At 37.4% G+C, this 22,480-nt stretch overlaps 2 protein-coding genes across 2 annotated transcripts; one reads left to right on the forward strand and one right to left on the reverse strand.

The window, feature by feature from the left end:
* Window positions 1-137: 137 nt before the first annotated feature.
* Window positions 138-6,000, forward strand: LOC306851945 (phosphatidylinositol-glycan biosynthesis class F protein-like). The gene is made up of 6 exons (XM_079388480.1): window positions 138-347; window positions 617-866; window positions 956-1,047; window positions 1,129-1,245; window positions 2,722-2,830; window positions 5,606-6,000. Exons 2-6 carry the CDS (start codon window positions 639-641, stop codon window positions 5,717-5,719), a joined length of 660 nt encoding a protein of 219 aa, XP_079244606.1. The 5' UTR covers window positions 138-347; window positions 617-638; the 3' UTR covers window positions 5,720-6,000.
* Window positions 5,073-20,161, reverse strand: LOC306851946 (rho-related GTP-binding protein RhoQ-like). Its single transcript, XM_079388481.1, has 5 exons — window positions 19,699-20,161; window positions 19,087-19,145; window positions 9,675-9,839; window positions 6,729-6,824; window positions 5,073-6,586 (listed from the first exon to the last, which is right to left on the reverse strand). The coding sequence occupies exons 1-5, from the start codon at window positions 19,838-19,840 to the stop codon at window positions 6,431-6,433; spliced, it is 618 nt and encodes a 205-aa protein (XP_079244607.1). The 5' UTR covers window positions 19,841-20,161; the 3' UTR covers window positions 5,073-6,430.
* Window positions 20,162-22,480: the final 2,319 nt, after the last annotated feature.

Genomic DNA, 22,480 nt, shown 5'->3' on the forward strand with positions numbered 1-22,480 from the left:
GTCTATAGTCTTTGGTTGTATTTAGCGAGAAACTAAAAATTGTGTGTATTAACAGTGGATACTACTACTACTAATAATAATACAAATAATAATGATTAAATTGTTTTATTATTAGAATATTTTATTATGTGTTATTTAGGTGAGAGTGGTTGTTGCTGTCTTCGTTCTACCGGAAGTACACGGCCGGCGTTTGAATTTTACATTTATTTGTAGTCTTTTGGCGTTCGGTTTAGAAAGAGTACGATTGTAATTTGTACATATTTAAGTACTCGATAAATCTGGTGAAGCATTAGTTTAGGAATTTTTATTTGTGGATATAAACTTTGACTGGGCACACTACTCCATCGGTAAGTATATACTTCAAAGTAAATTGAATTAATCGTTAAACTAATCATTAATTTAGCTGTGTGCAATATAGTTTATATATTTTTTATATATACGTTGCCTTTATTTTCATAACCGGAGATGGCCAGTCTCATTATTACTTTGGGTTATTTTCTTTTGGGTGTTTTGTGTCCTTTCTTTGACCTTATATGGAATTATTTCAAAGACACACAACTTTTCTTTTGGAATTTGTTATTAATCCTGTTGATTTGCTCTCATTGTACTTTATCAGGTACCGCCATTTAACCTCCATAATGTGGGATGTTGAGATCAGGGGCATGGCATCGGCTCATGCCATTATTACCTCCTCCATCTTCATGGCAACTGTGATGCCTGCTGTCTTTGTGGAAAACTTCTCTGTCTATGGGACCCACATGGTTTGGCTGTATTGTGTAGCTGGATCTGTTGCTGTGGTCAACATTGCAGTGTTTTGGCTTCTTGGCATCAGCCCACCAACAAAGAAGAACACACTTAGCTACAAGGTAGAGATGGGCAAAATGTTCTCCAATGACACCTAAAAAATAATCGATGACTTTCATAATTTGAGTTTCATTTGCTATTTCTCTGACAGCTCAACAGATTGTTCAAATCCTGTATGTACTTTCTACTGTCATGCCTCTTTTTTCATACGGTGGTGGTACTATATGGAGCACCTTTGCTTGAGTAAGTATGTGTTTGTTTGTTTGTTTATTTGTTGGCCCAAAATGTAAAATACCAATGTATAAGTCATACCTCACACTGTAGGTCAGCTGTGGAGACATTTTCTCTGGCCGTGCTGCTGTCTACACTCACTACATTGAGATGTCTCTGTATCCTGGGTCCTAATGTACAGGCTTGGATCCGGGTTTTCAGCAGAGATGGGTAAGTGCAGGATAAACTCTCTACATGAACCACTTGAATTATTTCTTCCTCTCTTTATGGTGTAGAAGAGCTTTGGTGAGAAGTTTGTGTGGAGTTGTCTCACAGATAAAGTCCTCAGTGGCTGTAATCCACTAGATGGAGACCTTGTCCAACTTTGGCGAATGGGAGCACTAGTTCTCAGAATTTCACATAGAAGGGATTATTGTTGGATGAACACCTTATATCTGGAATAGATGAAGCAACCCCATTTTGAAATGACAATTGCAATGCTCAAATCCCCATATATGAGTAACTGGAGTTAAGTGTGGCTTAATGCTCTCAGATCAAATCCTGTTTTTTTCATCGGTGTAGGGTGGGGCCTGAGCTGGGTCTTGTTTTCTGATTGTGTATATCACCATTTTAATAATATAACCACTAAAGCATCTCTGTATATATCACTGAAGTGTTTTGAAACAAGACCACAGAATGTTTGGACTATCATTTAGTGATGTTCCAGTGGTATGATAATCAGAGATTCTGTGTGTTGGTTATACAGCTGCAGTATCTCTGCTTAAGCACTGCAGGAAATTTGTCTCTCTAATGTAAATACGTAGCTGTTTTCATCGAACATTCATAGTCCTCTTATATACTACATCATTGCACTGTATACCAGCCTCATGTTTAGTACCCTACATAGTGTTGTTTTTACTAATATAATGTTTATATACACTACCATTCAAAAGTTTGGGGTCAATAAGATTTATGTTTTTCAAAGAAGTCTCATATGCTCACCAAGGCTGCATATATTTGACTGAAAAAACAGAAACGTGGTAATGTTATTAAATATTATTTTAATTTAAAATAACCGTTTTCTATTTGGATACATGTAATGTATTCCTGTAATGGAAAATCTCACATAATCCTTCAGGTACATTTACATTTATGCATTTAGCAGACGCTTTTATCCAAAGCGACTTGCATTGCATTCAAGTTACAGTTTTTGTTTTTTTACATTTTTATCAGCTCTTGCTTTCCCTGGGAATCGAACCCATGACCTTGGCGTTTCTAGCGCCATGCTCTACTATTTGAGCTACAGGAAGGCTTTGAGCTACAGAAAGAGTATCATAAAATAGTGTTAAAAACACCTGTGCGGTTTAATATTTTTGGAAACCATGATACCTTTTTCAAGATACTTTGATGAATAGAAAGCTCAAATGGAGAGCATTTATTTAAAATACATTATATATTTGTAATAATATAAAAGTCTTTGCTGTCACTTTTGGCCAATTAAATGCATCCTTGCTGAATAAAAGTATAGATTTCTTGAAAAAAAAAATCTTACTGACCCCAAATGTTTGAATGGTAGTGTATGTTTATATGAACACTACTTCTGATATGGTTAATTTTCTGTATTCAAGAGCAATGTTTGTATTTTGTTCATGTTAATTTGTTACCACCAATGTTATGATGTTATTATTAAGCATGTGTGATTTTCAGGGCGATGTCAGTGTGGGACACCTCTCTTCAGATTACCACTGGCTGTAGTGTGATTGGGGCCTGGCTGGGAGCTTTCCCTATTCCTCTCGACTGGGACAGACCCTGGCAGGTTAGTGTCATTACACTATTGCAATATCACAATGCTCTCAGAAATTCCAGTCATTTCAATAGAAATATCAATTAGCAGTTAACGTACATGCTTCTGACTCATTGAAATGTGATGCTCAGTTGGGTGAGGCAGGTTTGAGCCTGCCTCCCCTCCACCCTCTTCTCTCTATTATGTGTTAAGCAAAATAAGCCCCTCAAAACTGTGTCGCTTAATGAGAGCATTGGTTAGTTCCATAGATATGCTCAGTGAAGAGCAGATTTCTGCCGTGGCTAATTGAGCACCAATAATAATTGATCATATCTGAGCTCCAAATCAGCATATCGAAATGATTTCTGCAAGGATCATGTGACACTGAAGATTGGTGTAATGACTAGTGGAAATTCAACTTTGCCATTGCAGGAATAAATAATATTTTAAAATATATAAAAGAGTTATTTTAAATTAGAATATTTCACAAGATTACGGTTTTGTGATCAAATAAATGCAGGCTTGATCAGCATAAGAGACTTTTCAAAATATATAAAAAAAATAGAAAGAAATCATTATACTAGGGATCATTGTCAAATAGAAAACAAATTATGTGTAGTTAACACTAAAACACTTTTAGACAACATGCACATCCTCTCAACCATGTAGGAAAGTCATAGACAGGTTTTGTTGAGAATGAACCAATCTTCATGAAAAATGTAACGTTCTCAAAGCATAGAAAGACTGCACTGGTACTTCAATTATTCATGTGTGGTACAGAGACATTGATCAGAGGCCAGTGTTTGCCCTCGTTTTGCCCTCAACATGTCACACTGAAGTCTCCCATGTGTGCTTTTTGACACTGTCTACACACAGATGTCTAGACGAGAGCAGAGAGATGAGACTGATTCATTATGGGAGAGAGGAAGCTGTCGTACAGTGATTCCTCAACACATGATGATGGGAGTGTGAACTAACGAGAAACTCTGGCGTGGTTCAATCCAGATGTCTATAGCTTTAGAGAATGGAAGAGAGGAGTGACTCACACAGACTCTCTCCTTCTCATTGCCATGACACTCTTGAAATATTGCAGCCCATATTATGGTCTTGAGATAATTGAATAATCAATTTTGCCGACTTTTTTTTTTTTTTTTTTTTAATTCTGAGACACAAATCTTCAGTCATTTAGAGATCAAGCATGAAGAGAAGGGAATATATATATATATATATATATATATATATATATATATATATATATATATATATATATATATATATATATATATATATATATATATATTCAAAAGTTTAGGGTCATTATTATTATTTTATATAAATTAATACATTTATTCAGAAAGTATGCAGGCATTGATCAAATTTGACAAGTACATTATATTTTAAATATATGCTATTATTTTGTACTTTCTTTACATCAAAGAAATCACAAAATATATTTGGTTTCCACAAAAAAAATGCTCAACTATTTTTAGCATTGATAAAAAGAAATGTTGCACCAAATCCGCATATTAGAATGATTTCTGAAGGATCATGTGACACTGAAGACTGAAGTGATGATGCTGAAAATTCAGCATTGCCATCACAGAAATAAATTACATTTAAAATAGAAAACCTTTATTTTAAATGATAATTATTGCAATAATATTAGTGTTTTTACCATATTATTGATCAAATAAAAATGCAGGGTTACACTTTATTTTTATAGTCCACTTTAGACATGCTACTAACTATAAGTAACTTTAACTACATGTCAACTAATTCTCATTAAATTGTAACTACATATCTACTAACTCTCAGAGTAGACTGTTAGGGTAGGTTTAGGGTTAGTAGAATAAGTTGACGTATACTTGCAACGTTTCTGATAGTTAGTATATTGCATGTTGTGGACCCATAAAAATAAAGTGTTAGAAGATATTAAACAGACAGTCTACTAATACTCTAATGACTGCTAGTTGACATGTAGTTGCAAAGTTACTTACTGTTAGTAGAATGTCTAAAGTGGACTATCGAAATAAAGTGTTACCAAATGCAGATTTGGTAAGCACAAGAAATGTTTTTCAAAACATTCTTACTGATCCTAAACTTTTGAACGGTATCTTTGTGTGTGTGTGTGTGTGTGTGTGTCATTTAATTGGTATAATATAAGGATTATTTTTCTTAATATAACAGAAAAATAATTGTATATCTTAATTTATGTGCAAGACTGAAATAAGGCATTCAAATATGTATGAAGCAAAAAGACTAAATAAAAAAAGGCAAAGATTTAGAAAAAACTTTTATAATTAGTAAAGATTTTGATGCAAGTCATTAAATTTACATTGTTTATCCACTGCGCATTGGGCATCAACAGCACGTTTTCATGTTAATTTTGTACCCCCATAAAACCATTGTGCCTTTTAATTTTTAGATTTGCATTCCATATATCTGCTATTTATAAAGGCTTTTTTTGTTGCTCACGATGTGCTGGAAGCTTTAAAGACCACTCAGACCACTCAACATATTTGCATGGACTGCAAGAAATTCATTAAAAAAACAAATAACATTCAAAATCACCTTGATCATATGAAGAAAAATTCAAAATGCAAAGCAGTCGGCACACACCTGAGAGGCAAGGCCACCAATATGTAACACTCAAAACTCTACGTTAAAAAAAGAAAGAGGAATAAAGGAGTCTCAAATAGAAAATTTGGTTGGTAAAACACCACAGTGATTCTGTAGAATTTGCAGTCAGTCACTTGTGCTCCTGCAAAATGAGAGTTTGGATATTCATTTTCTGGTACTTATATCCAGGTTTGGCCCATCTCCTGTACCCTTGGGGCAACTACTGGATTTCTGACTGGCCTCCTCGCTGCTCCTGTCTGGATCCACTGGCATCGCAAACAACTCACCTACAAGCTCAAGTGAGGAAAAGAAGGACACAATCACAGGCCACCAGGAACTGAGAGAGAAAGAGATCCAGGCTGGAGTCTGTCCATCCCAGTACGTGCTCCAAGAAATGCTGCCTGACTCGGAGGTCCCATTTACAACACTAAAAAATCTGTTGTTTCTGTGTTTGTTTTTTGTAGAATAAATATTTAATTTGTTGTATGATCCTAATGGCAGTATATTTACTCGATCATTCCTCTCGTTCTTCCTGTAAATAAAGTCATTGAGACATTTTGTAAAAAGCAAGTGTTTTGCAATCCAAATTGAGATGCTGAGTTTCCCTTTTTGAAGAAAGTCTTACTTCTGTAAATGGCCGATGGGTTTGGTTGTGCTGTTTAGGCTTGTCTGGGTTTCATCTCTCAAATGAACTCATACTTGCTGAGCCAGACACAGAAATACAGTTCGATTGTTTTTAGTAATTAGAAATGGTGTCTGTTCTCTGTGCTTGTATGTTCAATAAGTCATTTTGTCCATTTTCTTTGTATTCCATTCTCAATGTTTAGTGTTCTTGTGTTATTTCTCCCTGAACAATGTGTCTTTTTGTCAGTTCCTCTTGTCATTCGCCCATAACTTGGACTTATAGGTGACTGGGCCCATTGGTTCGCTTGCTATAGTTCAGAAGTCAGATTGAAATCTGGTTGGTCGTCAGTTGGTCACCGTCAGTTCACTGGATGCCCTTGAGCTGGTGTATCATGTGATGAGGCAGCAGTTGATGCAGCGTGGGCCCAGTCTTCGCTTGAGTGCACCTTTCTTAGGAGCCAGAATGGCTATAATGGCCTCATCGAACACAGTCTTCAGGCCTTTCTGTGTCAGTGCTGAGCATTCAACATAACAGCAGGCACCAATCTGGAAAGGAATAGAAAATGAGACCCAAACCAGTAAGTCACGACAATCTTTTGCTTTCCTTTTGACTCACGTCTGAGTTTTTCTTAGTACAAAGTTTCAGTTTTATTTTGTTCTTGAGAAAAAGGAACTATCCATTTCTCACCTCCTTTGCTAGCTTTTGGCCTTGTTCTGTCACAATGGGCTTCTCTTTAACATCGTTCAGCTTGGCAATAGTCTTGGGGTCGTCCCGTAGGTCAATCTACAGTCAAAAATGGAGACAAATTCACAGTTAAGCAAGCTCAACATGAGGGGTTAACTGTACAAGCACATGTGCTCTCTGCATTTCTTTTGAGGACGGCAGATGAGATTCCATACGATGGGGTTTGTTTTTAGAGCAGAAGGCTCCAGGAAATTCAACCCAAGACCAGATGGTGGCATGTGTCTGCAAACTCCCCTTTCACCTAAAATGTACCACTGCAGTGGTCTAGGAGGGTCTCCGTCTTCACTGATTCCAATTAAAATTCCACTTCATCTAAGTTTGAGTTTTTGCCAGCTCCTCTCCACAAAAAGCCACTCTCCATACATCCACTGACGTATTACCAAAACCACCACAGAGTAGTACTTCCTTCACATCTTCCAATTAGGCTTGTGGAGCACAAATTGAACAGGTTTCCTTTAAATATGTCACCAGCAGAAGTGAAGCTTTGTAGGGCTCTATCAATCAAACTGAAGTTTTGGATAAAAATCATGACTGCGAAAAGTTTGCTGAATTTTGGTCCAAAAACTGTGGTTATATATCATTATGGCTATAAAAAAATATGGCTATAGAATGATTATTTTTTGTGGAATTATTATTACTATTACTACTAAATAAAAAAATACTAAAACTAAATAAGAAATAATACTCTGATATAAATACTAATATTTCACTGACGTCAGTTTTACATTAAATAAACTCTTCTAAACTCAATACTTGGAATTCATTTACTGCATATCCAAAAAAGGATTATATTTCATTGCAGCTGTAAAATTACAATACTAATATTTATGGACATTATTTCTAAACGTTAAATCATCAAACTTTTATTTTGAGGGAAAACCACTGGGAGCCCTTAAAGCTTCTCTTTTGTTGATAAGCGATCCTCATTACAAATATGGGAAGCATTTTGCGTTCCCAAATGCCCATTAAAGTGACCCAAACTCACAAATACAGATGAGTTTGCATGGAGCAGCTTTGATAATCGCACTAAGCCATATCATGATTTTGGTTTTATCCCAGTTTATGGTGCAGTCCTAGTTCAGGGTCCTTATTCCTGTGGCTCTCTCTGGCACCCTTTCTTATTGATTTCACTGCATCTGTATTCATCTCATTCTGTGGTCTGATAAAGACAGGAGGCATGCACACAGCAATAAACATGACCTGCCAAGACTGGGGCTGATGACAAACCCTCACTCTTAACACACATACACAGGTTATAGTAATTGCCAAACCACAGTCATAAGCCGTTTGGACAATATCATACCATGAACACTGTGTGACTGAACCTTTCATGATGGCACACAAATCAATATATTCAATCAATAATATTACCACAGTTTAACCACACATCAGTTACAAATCACATAAAATTTTCCCAGAACATAAATAAGGCATCAGTAATTTTGTTGGTACAGAATAATAAATAAATGTGCTTGGGCTACATCTGCAATAGGGATGTACAATATATTGAACTATATTGGTCGTTGGCTGATAGTAGATATATTTTTACTTATTGATTGATATTGATATTGGTTGATATTGGATACCTAGAGCAATATTGCAAAAAAGAAAACAACAACAAAAATTATTTAATACCACTGTTAAATGTCATTTTTCTCAAAATGCATATCCATATTAAATTGTACATTATAATATTGTGATGCCTAAATTCACTTGTAGCATTTAAAACAACAAATTGTCTTTAGTTTGTGTGTTGCAAATATGGGTCATTCCACTACATCAGTGCCTTTTGCATCCCTAAGAAATAATCAAACATAAAATTATTACAATAAATAAATTTGTGATTTAAAAACATAATGCTATGTATTCATCAATATTACATCAAAAAAGTTAACTAAATATTATTTTAAATAATTTAAATATCATTTATGCTGATAAGGGTAATGTTTTTGGCCTGTCCCTCAACATGATTTTTCTTTTTTCAGCAGGACATTTATTTAGCAAAATGAAGGCAAAATGATATAAAAATCACATTTGCAAATTGTTCTAAATACAGTCTCAGTGTTAAGCAATGTTTTTAGCACATGCTTTTTTCTATAAAATATAAATCATTTTATTGGTGTCCCCTAATGTCATGTCAGCCCTGTTACCCTCATCAAAAAACCCCTGTAAAATAATGGTACATTCAAGTGGCATCATTCTAGGTGGTTACATCATCTCTCAACCAGGATTCCAACACTTAAAACAAAAGCATGTTTCTCTCGCTCCTCTATAATATTCTATTTTTGATGTTTTATGAGGCTTGACTGAGAAGAGGCATCATGCAATGTCCATACTGTTAAACAGATGGAATGCATTATCTAATTACAATACCCTTAAAACATTGGATCTCTTAGTAACGCAAGAGATCTAATGCTAAATCAATGACTTTAACTGAAAAATTTACTCTTTACTATTGTCATACAACTATGCCAAGTTAAGTGCAAAACAATATAATGCAATTTAAAATGGTAAAACTTCACAGTATTATGTAAACAAATATGTGCATTGTGTTGAAGAATGTGTGTCCTGCTATCCCTGTTACTCTGGTCAGTCCTGTTGCTGTCATTAATTTCATAAAAGATACAGCCTTCCAGGTTTTTTCATTGTAACTTTAACTATATTTTATTTTAGATTTAGCCCTTTTTTAAAATCTCTCTTTAATACCCCCCAGGACAATAGCACAATACAATAAAGCCCTAGTAGCAACAACAGTATACTGTAGCATACTAGTGTTTGAAATGTTTTTTGCTAAATTTCTGCACTGTTTCACTTACAATTACAAAAAGTATATAGTTACAGTATATGGAATATTATATTGCTGTTGTATATAGCAGCAGGTGTGCGTACCTGAGTGCCGATGAGCAGGTAAGGGACGTTGGGTGCATACTCCTGCAGCTCAGGGACCCACTCCTCTCTCACGTTCTGGAAGCTAGCCGGATTCACCACGGAGAAGCAAATGAGGAAGACATCTGTCATGGGGTAGGACAGGGGTCGTAGGCGATCATAGTCCTCCTGTCAGAGCAGAGGACACTGGGTAAAAACAAGTATTGCGCCTTTTTTACTGTTCATCAGGTCAACAATGGTCAAAAGCGCATCAGGAATGCACTCAAAAGTTATCAGAAACATTTACTTTAGTAAATTACCCTAATATGAGTTTTCTTTGAATTCAAAGTGTATTTTCTTCTCTACAAATTGTAACGAATAGCATCCACTGCTGTATTGAACCACAGTCCACAAACGCTCTGCAATGGAACATTATCAACAATCACTTAAGCAGCAACCAGAAATTACGCTGACCCCAATGATCGAGCAGAGATTAATACGATTTAGATTACGGCTCCTAACCCATAAATCCATATTTCATTCAATAGCGTTTTCCTCCATCTCCCCATTCATCCTCCAAAGCAGCGCGGCGGCAGAGACATGTCCTCTGGAAACCAGAAACCCCAGACGCTACAACAGATAAGCCTGGATTTACAGGGGACATGTGACTGATATTTTTGGAAACTTGATTTCTCCCGACGTGTGTATTTGTGTCTCTCCACAGGCAGCATGTGTGTTGGTATGCAATCATCCATGGTTATTCTATCTAATGAGAGTGTGTCTAAACTATAACAGCATGTGCCTCTGGCCATGCGTTGCAGTATAAACATTTCATTTGCGACAGGGAACCATCCTGGGCTTCCAAAAATGAAACCTCAGAAATGTGGAGCCAGAGTTTAAGCTTCAGAGTGTAATTTACCATGGCGTCTCTCATCTTGGAGCACCTCTGCATCTGAACCGCGAGGGACGTTACTATCAACTGCCAACTGAAGATTGCGAGTGAAAAAGTACTGCTGCCAGTTTCCATAATTTGCAGCCCTTCAGGATTTCTGATGCCTTAAGGTGCAGTCAGATTAAAACATTAAAAAAACTCCATTGTCTATTGCACAGAGATGTAGTCACTTTAAAACCAAGCAGTTTTCTGTTGATCAACATGTTGAATTTGTGTGACACGAGCAGAAATCTGCGTGTTAACCGGAATGACTTGATTCCGCTTGTGAAACTTCGCAGAGCAATATTAAATTTGACCTCCCCTCTAAAGGGATAGTTCACCCCAAAATGAAAATTCTGTCAATAATTACTCCCCCTCATGTTGTTCCAAACTCCAGACCTTTAAGACCTTTGTTCATCTTAGGAACACAAATTAAGATATTTTTGATGAAATCCGAGAGCTTTCTGACCCTGCAGAGACAGCAATGCAACTGACATGTTTAAGGCCCAGAAATGTAGTAAGGACATCATTAAAATAGTCCATGTGGCATCAGTGGTTCGACCGTAATTTTATGTAGCTACGAGAATACTTTCCGTGTGCAACGAAATCAAATTACGACTTTATCCAACAATTTTTCTCGAATTAGCTTGCAGTGTTTTGGGGCCTTTAGGGATAGTCATAGGACAGTTTAGGAAAGCTCACTTTGAACAACATTAAGTACGCACACACTCATTACACACAACACACCCAGACAGTCACTCATTCATCAAGAAGATTGGCGAGTGATATAAACCTTATGTTTTTTCTTGCATCTGTCAATGTTTCAAGGCCAAATGTGGCGTTATGTGGCTCAGATATGAACCTGCGATATATAACCTTAAGAATTATAGCCCAAAACGGTTTGCTTCTGCTTTCGGGAGACCGTCCTGTTCCTGCCACATGATAAATCAAGATTTGTTGCTACATAACCTAACAAAAAGTTGAGCAGGTGCATCTGTGGTGTAAGTGAGAGTGTTGTGTGAGTTTGTGTTGCCCCTGCGGGGTGGCTGCGTTATAAATACACTCACTGCCCATCCTCTGGTCTGTTCAAACATTCTACAGGGGGCAGAGTGGGAGGGATGGTATTATTTACAGCTGCCCTTTGCCAAAACTGAATGTAGAATAAGCCAACACATCATCCACCCACATCTCCTGCTTATCTACTCCTGCTACCTCCTGAGAACACATTTAACACGAGTTAAGTCCGTGTTGGGGAGTCGCTAATGAAATGTAGCGATGCTACTAACTTAAAGGTGAAATGTATAATTGTCAAAGCACTAGCAGCACCTAAAATAATCTTTTTGGGAAAAAAAAGTCACAAAGTTGACACTGGATCAAAGAATGGCATGAATTTGTGGAATTAAACCCTTTCTGTCCAAACAATGGCAAAAGGGGAAAATTCATTTATTTTTACAATTCCATTTGGTGCTGCAAGTGGCACTGAAAGTGCACACTCCATACATACATATATAGGCTATATATACACATACACACTAAAAAAAATATAATAAATGTATTTTATAACCCTGACCACATTAATGTACATAATGTTTATATGAAAAAATAATACCTAAAACTTAATAATGACTGCTTCAAGGATCATGAACACTAGAATAATGGTTGCTGAAAAATCAGCTTTGCCATCACAGGAATAGTTTAAAACATTTAAAAATGTCATACAACCGAAAATGACCATTTTAAATTGTAATAATATTTTGCAATATTATTGATTTCACAGTTCTAGTGTGTGTGTGTGTGTGTGTGTGTGTGTGTGTGAGAGAGAAGAGTTCCAATGCAAAAGTCTCTAAAAGCCATCTTGGTCAAAAATGAGGTAACGAATGCTCTCCACACATGGTATATATTCATCAAGTACTTTTACTTCAAATGCACTAAATCCCAGCCTCAACCCATTCAGAAGTACCAGTACTTACATAGAAACCTATAGGCCTACATAGAAGCTAGAAAGTAATGCTGCTAATTTTAAAGAAAACGTCAGATGTACTTCGAGGCTTTTAAAGCCTCGAAGTACATCTGAAAAGCAAAAGCCTTTATAATACGAAATGCACGTAAGGTACATTTGTACATAAAGTTATGTAGAAAATTATAATTAGAAGGTAGTTTATTGTAGAAGAATTACATTCAAACTGCAGCTTGTCACGCTACAAGCTTCCCATAATTTTAAGTAGTTTCCACAACATTGGTTTCTATTGTAGCATAAAAAGTCAGCTGGCTGCGTTACTGTCTTGTAATGAAGTTAAAATACATTTTGATTGTGGCTTGTGAAAACCAGTTGATTAAACAGGTTTTTATATGAGTGCTTTACCTCCTTGAAAACACCCTGTGACGGCTTATCACGATCCAGAGCTTGTTAATAATGAAATGTGACATTTCTGTGGAAACCGTATGTGTACCTGTGTGCGTGAGCGCCCTGCTCTTTTGAGAGCTGAGGGAAATGGACTGAAAAAAGCAAGACTGCAGTCTAATGCAGTGAACCTGGAAACACCCTTCTCTGCTGCCTGCTGCCGTCATTACCATACAGCTCTCCCTCCAGCTGATACCACTGACAACAGACAGCCTCTGAATGCACGCATTTCTCCTGGAGTATGATGAACACAGTGACAATACAGTCAATTGTACAGTTTCTGCTCCACACATACCACTATATAACACAACTCCTGCCTCTGTCCTTCTCCTTTTTGTTTCTTACAAAAGCAAATATCTGATATAGGATAGAAGAGGACTATCAGGCATTTGTTATCTGTTCTGACATGCCTAGTCACTGTGCTTTACTTGCTACAGACATCAGAGCTATATATTCCTTCATTCTGCCTAACACACACTCAGTTTAAAATATGTTTGTATGTTGGAGTAGCAGCTCAGTGGTTAGCACAGATGACATGAGTTTGAATTCATTTCAAGATGCCCTACCTCTCCTACTCATCACTTCCTTCTCTTAATTCTGTCCTTCAGTTGAATATAAAAGACTATATAAAATAAAAATACTATTTTGTACTAAAACATATGGCTATTGTGTAAATGTTGTTTATATTGTTTAATATTTTTAATGGTTTTGAAGGAAGTCTCTTATTCTCACCAAGGCTGCATTTATTTGATCAAAAGCACAGTAAAACAACAATATTGTGAAATATTATTACAATTTAAAATAACTATTTTGGTAAATTTTAAAATTTATTCCTGTGATGGCAAAGCTGAATTTTCAGCAACCGTTACTCCAGTCTTCATTGCCACATAATCCTTCAGAAATCTTTCTAATATGCTGATTTGATCAAGAAACATTTCTTATTTTGATCAATACTGAAAACAGTTGTGCTGCTTAATATTCTTGTGCAAACAGTGATATTTTTTTGTTCAGAATTATTTGATGAATAACATGCATTTATTTGAAATGGAAATCTTTTGTAACATTACAAAATGTCAAAGGTGACTTTTAATTAATTTAGTGCATCCTTGTTGAATAAAAAAGTATTAATTCCTACCAGAAAAAAAAATCCAAAAATTCAGAACTTTTGATTGTGTAAATATATGTATGTATTTTATATTATACATCATACATATACATTTTATATCTGCATCAGTCAGCATCTATTGAAATTTATGCTAAACTGTTTTGTGTTTTAATCGTACTGTGTCTGGCTTTTATTGCAGCACAATTTACAACACTTGGCTAATAAAGCAGGGATCTATCCATCCATCACTCAGAGTGCAATTGCCTTGCCCTTTTCTCTTCCCTCACCCTTTGTCTTTTAGATCAGATTCCAATCGGTCTGTCTGTACATTCCTTCTGTAAGATTCCCACAGACACAAAGATGAGCTGAGAGAGTGAGAGAGACCAATATGGTAGAGAGAGAAAGAGTGTTTTTACACTGCTGTTCCTATGAAACATTTATCTCCAGAGCCCCCCTGCTCTCCATTTACTGCATGTATGCATGTTTTCCTGCACTCTTTATTCAATCAGATTTAAACTCTGTTTGTGTGTATGTGTGTGTGTGAGTATACATTCTGAAATCTGTCTTTGTTTGTCAATCGTTTGTATAATAATTATAATATTAATATGTGAATGTATCTGTATGGATTTGCTGTAGTGAAATAAGTGGGTCAATCTGCAGTTGATAGTCTCTTTGCTGTTAGCACCTCATTCCTTACATAAGACAACAGGAATCAGAGGGAGAGACTGAAATACAGCAAACTAAAATTACCACAAGGCCCAGTCATGCAAGTTGAAAAAGAAAGAAATGGTTGGGTGATTTTCTACAGAAAGTTTTATATTCCGAGTGTATTCAGCAAGAAGGGGACTTGAAGAAGGGAAGGAGAAGGAAGGAAGAAAGAGGCTCCTGTGCCTTTATCCAAAGAGAATAATTCATGGCTGTGTTTACTCGGACAATGCAGGTTAATTGAAACTTGCTTTGTGGTACACTGAATAAACACACATAGGCAGATTACTTAGCCCAGATGAAGCTCAGTCAGGTCTTTCCTCTCACTCTTCCTCCAGGAGCTGAATCGGACTGGGACTACACGTTCTCAACCAACCAAGACAAACAATAACACCTGAGGTGCGAGCAAATGTGTTCGGTAAGAATCCACAATATTTCAGTTACATTATTGGTCTCAGTCTGCTGCTAAGATCCAGAATGCGATGGCATGTTTGCTCTCACTCCATTAGCTCCCTGTAATTGCCAGCATCAAATTCAATGCTCTAACCTGGGATTCGTGACTGACTCTGGAACAGCATCCTCCTACTCTCCCACACTCCTATAGGTCTATGCTCTCTCCCGTCCTGATGTCAGTGAGTGAGCTGTGCCTGGTGCTACCATCACAATGACACATTCATTTACAAGAACCTTCACTCTCTCGGTTCCACTGTGGTGGGACTTGCTTCGTACCCCACCTGATCTGCTCTGCTGAGACCATAACAACCAAGAAACAGACAGTTCTGCAAGTAAATAAATCATAACATTTTATACACACACATACACATACACATACACACACACACACACACGCATACATACACACACACACATACATACATAGAACAAAATTATAAATAAAAAGCAGGGGCAAAAAGCAGTAGGGTACTCCAGGGTGGGAGGGTTTCCTGGATTGAAAAAGAAATGCAAACTGCAGCTGTACTTCACATCTGGGGCCCAGTTCCCTCTCTGAGGCTCATTAAGAGCCTGTCAACTCAAAGCCATGTTAAAACATCACCTCAGTGAAGAAAGAAAAAGTTGAAGGACTGAGAGTAGAGGATGAAAGGTCAGGATTAGATGGTTTCGATGGAGCTGTGAGACAGATGCCAACATCTGAGAGGTTGCCCCTTTACTGACACTAGCCAGCTTACTCTCTAACTCCTCCTGAGGCAATTAACATGTCAGGACCAATCAGACGAAGAGCCAGTGAAGGCATCCAACAGACATGCATCTGCTTATGAGCCAAGTGACGCCGTCCTTCTTAGCAACCACAGGCTTGAAACTATTTTTCACATACTAAAACAGAATGAACGCCTGTCTATTTTTCCAATATTGATACTCTTTATTCACTGCACAAAATGTGCCAGAAAACTGTCGCTCCTTGCTCTTCTTCCAGTGAGGTTTGAAATCACATGGCTATGGAGCATACACTCATTAACACACATGTCTGAGAAGGGCAAGTCACCCATTGTCATACAAAAATAGAGCTGCACGATTCTGGATAAATTGAGACTTTTTTTGTAAATGGAGGCTGTAGTTCTCTTGCAATTCTAAAGAAAAAAATATTAGACAACAAAATCTCATGGAATGATTCAATGACTCAATCAAGATTTACTTGTTGAATCTGTGTTTTTGAATGAATCTCTTGAAGGACAAATACATTTTCAACAGCCACCTTTCAGCAAAAGAAAAAAAAAATAGATGCGCACACAGGAATTGATAGGCGGAATCCAATTTTAATTTTACAACAAAGTATCTGACTCCTGACCTTAAAGCTGCAGTCCGTAACTTTTTTGAGTTCAAAATTTACTAAATTAATATAGTAAGTGAGTACATCATGAATCCATTTTCCAAACCGTGTTTTTGGCTTGTCCTGAACCACTACGGTACACCTATAATAAGTTTTATATTCGGACTGGTACTGGTGGAACCGCTGCGGAGTAGACATGCTTTTCCTATCTGGTTTCTTCCAACAACCTCTTGATGCTTCAACCACTGCACGGTTCATAATCTCCTTTGCTTTCCAAGTGACTTATAAGGAATGGCTCACCCAAAAATGAAACTGTCATAATTTCTTCAGCATCAAAATGCTCCAAAAATATCCACAGTGCCATAAATCGTCATAAAAGTGGTCCATATGATTCTGCACTACATTCAGAGTGTCCATTTGATAGCTTTGTGTGAGGGAAGTTTTTATTCACTAAAACTCCTGCTTAATAGGGATGGTCACCATTCACTTTCACAGAGAAAATCTGCTTGGCCATTGCACTAACTTTTTTGTTCCACAGAAGAAAGTCAATCATGCAGGTTTCTAAAACATTTTTTCATTTTTGGGTGAACTGCTTTAAGTCTGTCCTATACCACACTGAACATCAGCTTTGCATTTAAACCTCTTTCCAGTTCTTCAGCTAAATGAATCATCTTGATCAAGTGATCAGTCATGGTTTCTGTACGGTACTAACTGGTGCCAGCTGTGGAGAGAGGGTGAACGTGAGGAGTGTTTTGTGTGTTTGAACTGCCTCGAAACTAAATCCCACTGCTTGGCCCTCAGTGACACTTCCACACATCTGGCCCACTACTCACATTCTTTGTCTTATTAAAGGATGACGCTCAATGGAAAAAAGCCAACCGTGTCAGATGCACTACTATGTTTAAGAGCTAAGAACTTCAAAGTGGATTTCATGGATTTGGTATGTCCTGAAGTCCTGGCAATCATTTTTTGTCATCATCATTCAAACAGCACTGAAGATATGAGGATACAGTTTTCTATATCATATCTGAATTAAACTTACGCACACTAATCATATTGCACAAAAGCTCTGATGTCTTTATTGGAACTACGTGGAATGTTAATTGAAATCAGCCATCTTCAACTGTTCAAACGAAAGAGCAAAGAAAATTTCACTAGACATTAAATCCACTGAATAAATAAATCATCAGAGATCAAATACTATGAGCGCTGACAGATATTCAGCTTTCAGATTTTTTTTAACAGTTCCACCCGATACCACTTTTGAATTATTGGCCTTGGGCGAGAAGGCATCAAGCTCAGAGCTCAGTCTACATTTAAAGCTACTCGTTTGGTAGATTCATACATGTACCAACACATAGTTTGGTGTTGTGAGAACAACCTTACGAGACAGCCTGCACCTTACAACACACACACACCGTGAACACACACCCGGAGCAGTGGGCAGCCATTTATGCTTGTTGGGGGTTCGCCCCCTTGCTCAAGGGCACCTCAGTCATGGTATTGATGGTGGAGAGAGCGCTGGACATACAATCCCTGCCGGCCCGAGACTCGAACTCGCAACCTTTGGATTACGAGTCCGACTCTCTAACCATTAGGCCACGACTTCCCTAATAGCAAGTGGATTTTAATTGAGTGTATGTGTTGTATGTCAGGCTGTCTCGTAAGGTTGTTCTCACAACACCAAACTATGTGTTGGTACATGTATGAATAGCAGTGAAGCAACGCAACTGACGCAGTAGGTCACAAGACAACATGACAAATTTAGTACATCCAGATTAGTACATTCATTTACATCAAAGAAACACCAATTCAGACACAGCTTTTGCCTTTCAGGTCACAAGTTTTAAACTTCCCATTTATAATGCTAAACCTCCTGATAGTTATTCTTCAAGACTAGACTATCTCTGGGAAGAAGTGTTCAATGGATGAATGGCAACTTGAGATCTTCTTTCATGATCACTTTCATGAAAGAAGGTTAAAACAATGTGGTTAAAACAGAGGAAAGATTTCAGATAGCTGTTGCATTCCAACTGCTTCACATGTTTAGCTTTCCTCTGAGAGACGCTAGTGTGTACTCACCTGTTGAGTGTGGCAGTGGCTTAGTGATTAATGAGAAAAATCTGTAATCTAACACTCATGTTGACTTACTTTGACTCATATGACTTTCTTCATTATGTGGAACATTAAAGAAGAAGTTGAATTTTGGGACAGACAGCTTTTTATTGCATTGTTTTTGATACAAATCATACTATCACCCTGCCAACTTCAGATTTTGCATTCCACAGAAGAAAGTAGGTCCATACAGGTTTGGAATGACATGAGGTGAATTAAATGATGACAAATTACATTTCTGGATGAACTCTCTCTTTAAATTACATGCATATAATACCAAAAAGACTTAGAACGCATCTGAATAGGCCACTGTGTACTTTGCCTGAATTGATCAAGTTGCTATTGCTAATGAAAATGCCTCAAGCCAATGAGAGAGGAATGGTATAACCCTACCTGACCCGCAGTGTCATAAAGCCCCAGCAGGTACTGTTTTCCCCCAACCGTCACACTCACTGAAAACAAAATCACAAATTATTAGTTTAAATACGGGACTGAAATGATCCTACATGATTAAATGTGCGTGCATTTAGATTAAGAAATGTTGTTGGTCCTGTTTTAGTTATATCTGAAAAGGTGAAAGAATAATGTAAATTAGTATTTATTTCTGATCAAGTGAAAGAGGGATGCAGTCTATAAGTGAAAGAGGTAAGCTACTCAATTTAGCTTTATTTACTTCTGTGAGAGAGGGATGCAAATTTGTGATCAAGGTTCTCAATCAGATTTTATTTACTTCTGATCAAACGAAAGAGGAAAGCAAATTAGTTTTGTTTATTTCTGATCAAGTGAAAGGAAGATGAATCGTGCCATAAGGATGCTGATGTGCACCAGTTGCATCCTCAGCCCACAGGTGGTTTCCATTATAGAAACACAAGCGCAATACAATGCAAGTCACTCTGAGGTCTGGTGAAAACCGCTAAATTAATGTTAAATTCATTTATACATCAAACAGACACTGAAATGTTGATTCATATTCATTATGTCGCAGTAACACGCTGGCATATTTACCTGCATAATGATCAAAGACAGTGGGCACATATTCCTCTGGAAAGGCGTCGTTGGCATAGCTCATCAGCAGACAAGTTTTTCCAACGGCGCCGTCGCCGACGACCACGCATTTCAACATGATGCTGCTGGTTCCGTTTGCCATGACGATAATAAAACACTTGAATTCACCATCTTCGGCTGCTAGAGATATATCCCGCGTTGTTAAAGCTCCCTTCAGGCGTCACCACCAGCAGCAGCGCCGCGCTCGGGCAGCAAAAACAGCTGAAATGCCATTTACTCCACCTTCCCAAATGTGGCATTGACTGAGGTTTTCCCCTTTCAATACTGGAAGGCTTCTCGTTGTCAAGACATCAAGCTTAAAGCCGGGTGCTCAACACCATACGCCTCGCTGCTGTCCCACTTTCCCTACTTTCCAACCCCAGTATCACCTCCTCTGACTCTTGAGCCCAACGCGGATCGACTTGCTACATAGGCGGGGTAATAACTCTGGATCAAGGGATCAAGTATAAAGATTGGTTATCGTTGTTTTGTGTATGTATGAATCAACCAGCCATTAAACAAAAACCAGCTAGGATCTTGAGGGAGTCAGACAAAGACTAATAAGTAAGTATTCTTCTTCATAAGATCATAATTTGTTGGTATCACAAGCAAGAGTCATATTTTTCGTTTCTGCACTTTCTAGATGATCCCTAACACCTGATCGCAGTCCAATCAGCTGGAAGCGGGCAGGCTGGTCAAGGATGCGCTGCTGTATCACTTTTGACAGCTACTGCAGGAGTCACGTGACCAAACAATTACCTCATACCTTGTGAGCGCCTGTGTGCGTCTGTGCTCTGTGTATATGGATTTGTGTGGGCGAGCACCAATAAAACGGTGTGGTGCAGGCGCGCCCATTCGCTTTGACATCACTGTCTGTGCAGATTCTCTTGTCAGATTACTTAGTTACATTTATATTTTTTTGTGTTGAAAATGTATTGAGGAAAATAAATGAAGGAAAAATAGGCTACCAGAAAAAACACTATATTTACCATTTATTTAGCAATTAATGAACAAGATTTTTATAATTGCTCCCATGGCACTCGACTGGTGATAAAGGAACAGTTCACCAAAAGATGAAAAGTACTTCATAATTTACTCACCCTTAAGCAAGCCATCCTAAATGTATGTGAATTTCTTCTTTCAGACAAATACAATCGGAGATATACAACCCGAATTCTGGAAATGTTGGGACTTTTTTTTTTATGTGAATAAAATGAAAACTAAAAGACTTTCAAATCACATGGGCCAATATTTTATTCACAATAGAACATAGTGAACATAACAAATGTTTAAACGGAGAAATTTTCCACTTTTTTCCACTAAATGAGCTCATTTCAAATTTGATGCTTGCTACAGGTCTCAAAAAAGTTGGCACAGGGGAAACAAAGGGCTGAAAAAGCAAGACATTTTTGAAAAGATTCAGCTGGGAGAACATCTAGCAACTAATTAAGTTAATTGACATCAGGTCTGTAACATGATTAGCTATAAAAGGGATGTCTTAGAGAGGCAGAGTCTCTCAGAAGTAGGCTCTCCAATCTGTGAAAGAGTGCGTAAAAAGATTGCGGAATACCTTAAAAACAACGTTCCTCAATGTCAAATTGCAAAGGCTTTGCAAATCTCATTATCTCATCTCGTTCAGTTCAAAAGCCAGCATCTCTGATGGTATAGGGTGCATGGTACGGTATGGGCAGCTTGCATGGCACTATGAATGCTGAAAGGTATATAAAGGTTTTAGAGCAACATATGCTCCCCTCCAGACGATGTATATTTCAGGGAAGGCCTTGTGTATTTCAGCAGGACAATGCAAAACCACATACTACAGCTATTACAACAGCATGGCTTCGTAGTAGAAGAGTCTGGGTGCTGAATTGACCTGCCTGCAGTCCTGATCTTTCACCTATAGAGAACATCTGGCGCATCATTAAACGAAAAATACGTTAAAGACGACCACAAACTGTTCAGCAGCTGGAAACCTATATCAGGCAAGAATGGGACCAAATTCCAACACCAAATCTCCAGAAACTCATAACCTCGATGCCCAGATGTCTTCAAACTGTTTTGAAAAGAAGAGGAGATGCTACACCATGGTAAACATGCCCCCTTCCCAACTATTTTGAGACCTGTAGCAGGCATCAAATTTGAAATGAGCTCATTTTGTGCATAAAATTGTAAAATTTCTCAGTTTAAACATTTGTTACGTTATCTATGTTCTATTGTGAATAAAATATTGGCTCAGGTGATTTGGAATCCTATTAGCTTTCATTTTATTCAAATTGAAAAAACGTCCAAACATTTTCGGGTTGTATAAGAATTTGTCAAGCAAAATAAAGCGCATCCATCCAGAACTATAGCTGAATTTGCAGGGCTCTGGTGCTGGTTTTACCCGTGAGGCCTGTTTGAAATTGTGTAAATAGCACAAATAAATAACAATGTTTAAAGTTTTTTCAAGTCTGTAGACGTCTGACTCCAGATACAGAAACTGAATAATCAAATGTATAATATCATTGCATAGTCTTCACTGTATACATTAAATACAGATTAATTCTTGTTAAAACTACAAAGTAATTCAGTAAAGATCAGTGAGTGATTGTCTCTCATTTAAAGGGGTCATATGATGCGATTTCATGTTTTCCTTTGTCGTTGGAGTGTTACAAGCTGTTTGTGCATATATAAGATCCGTAAAAGTCACAAAGATTAAAGTCTTAAACCCAAAGAGATATTCTTTCTAAAAGTTAAGACTCTT

This window comes from Barbus barbus (assembly GCF_936440315.1).
Source record: "Barbus barbus genome assembly, chromosome: 32".
In the NCBI taxonomy this organism is placed as follows: Eukaryota; Metazoa; Chordata; class Actinopteri; order Cypriniformes; family Cyprinidae; genus Barbus; species Barbus barbus.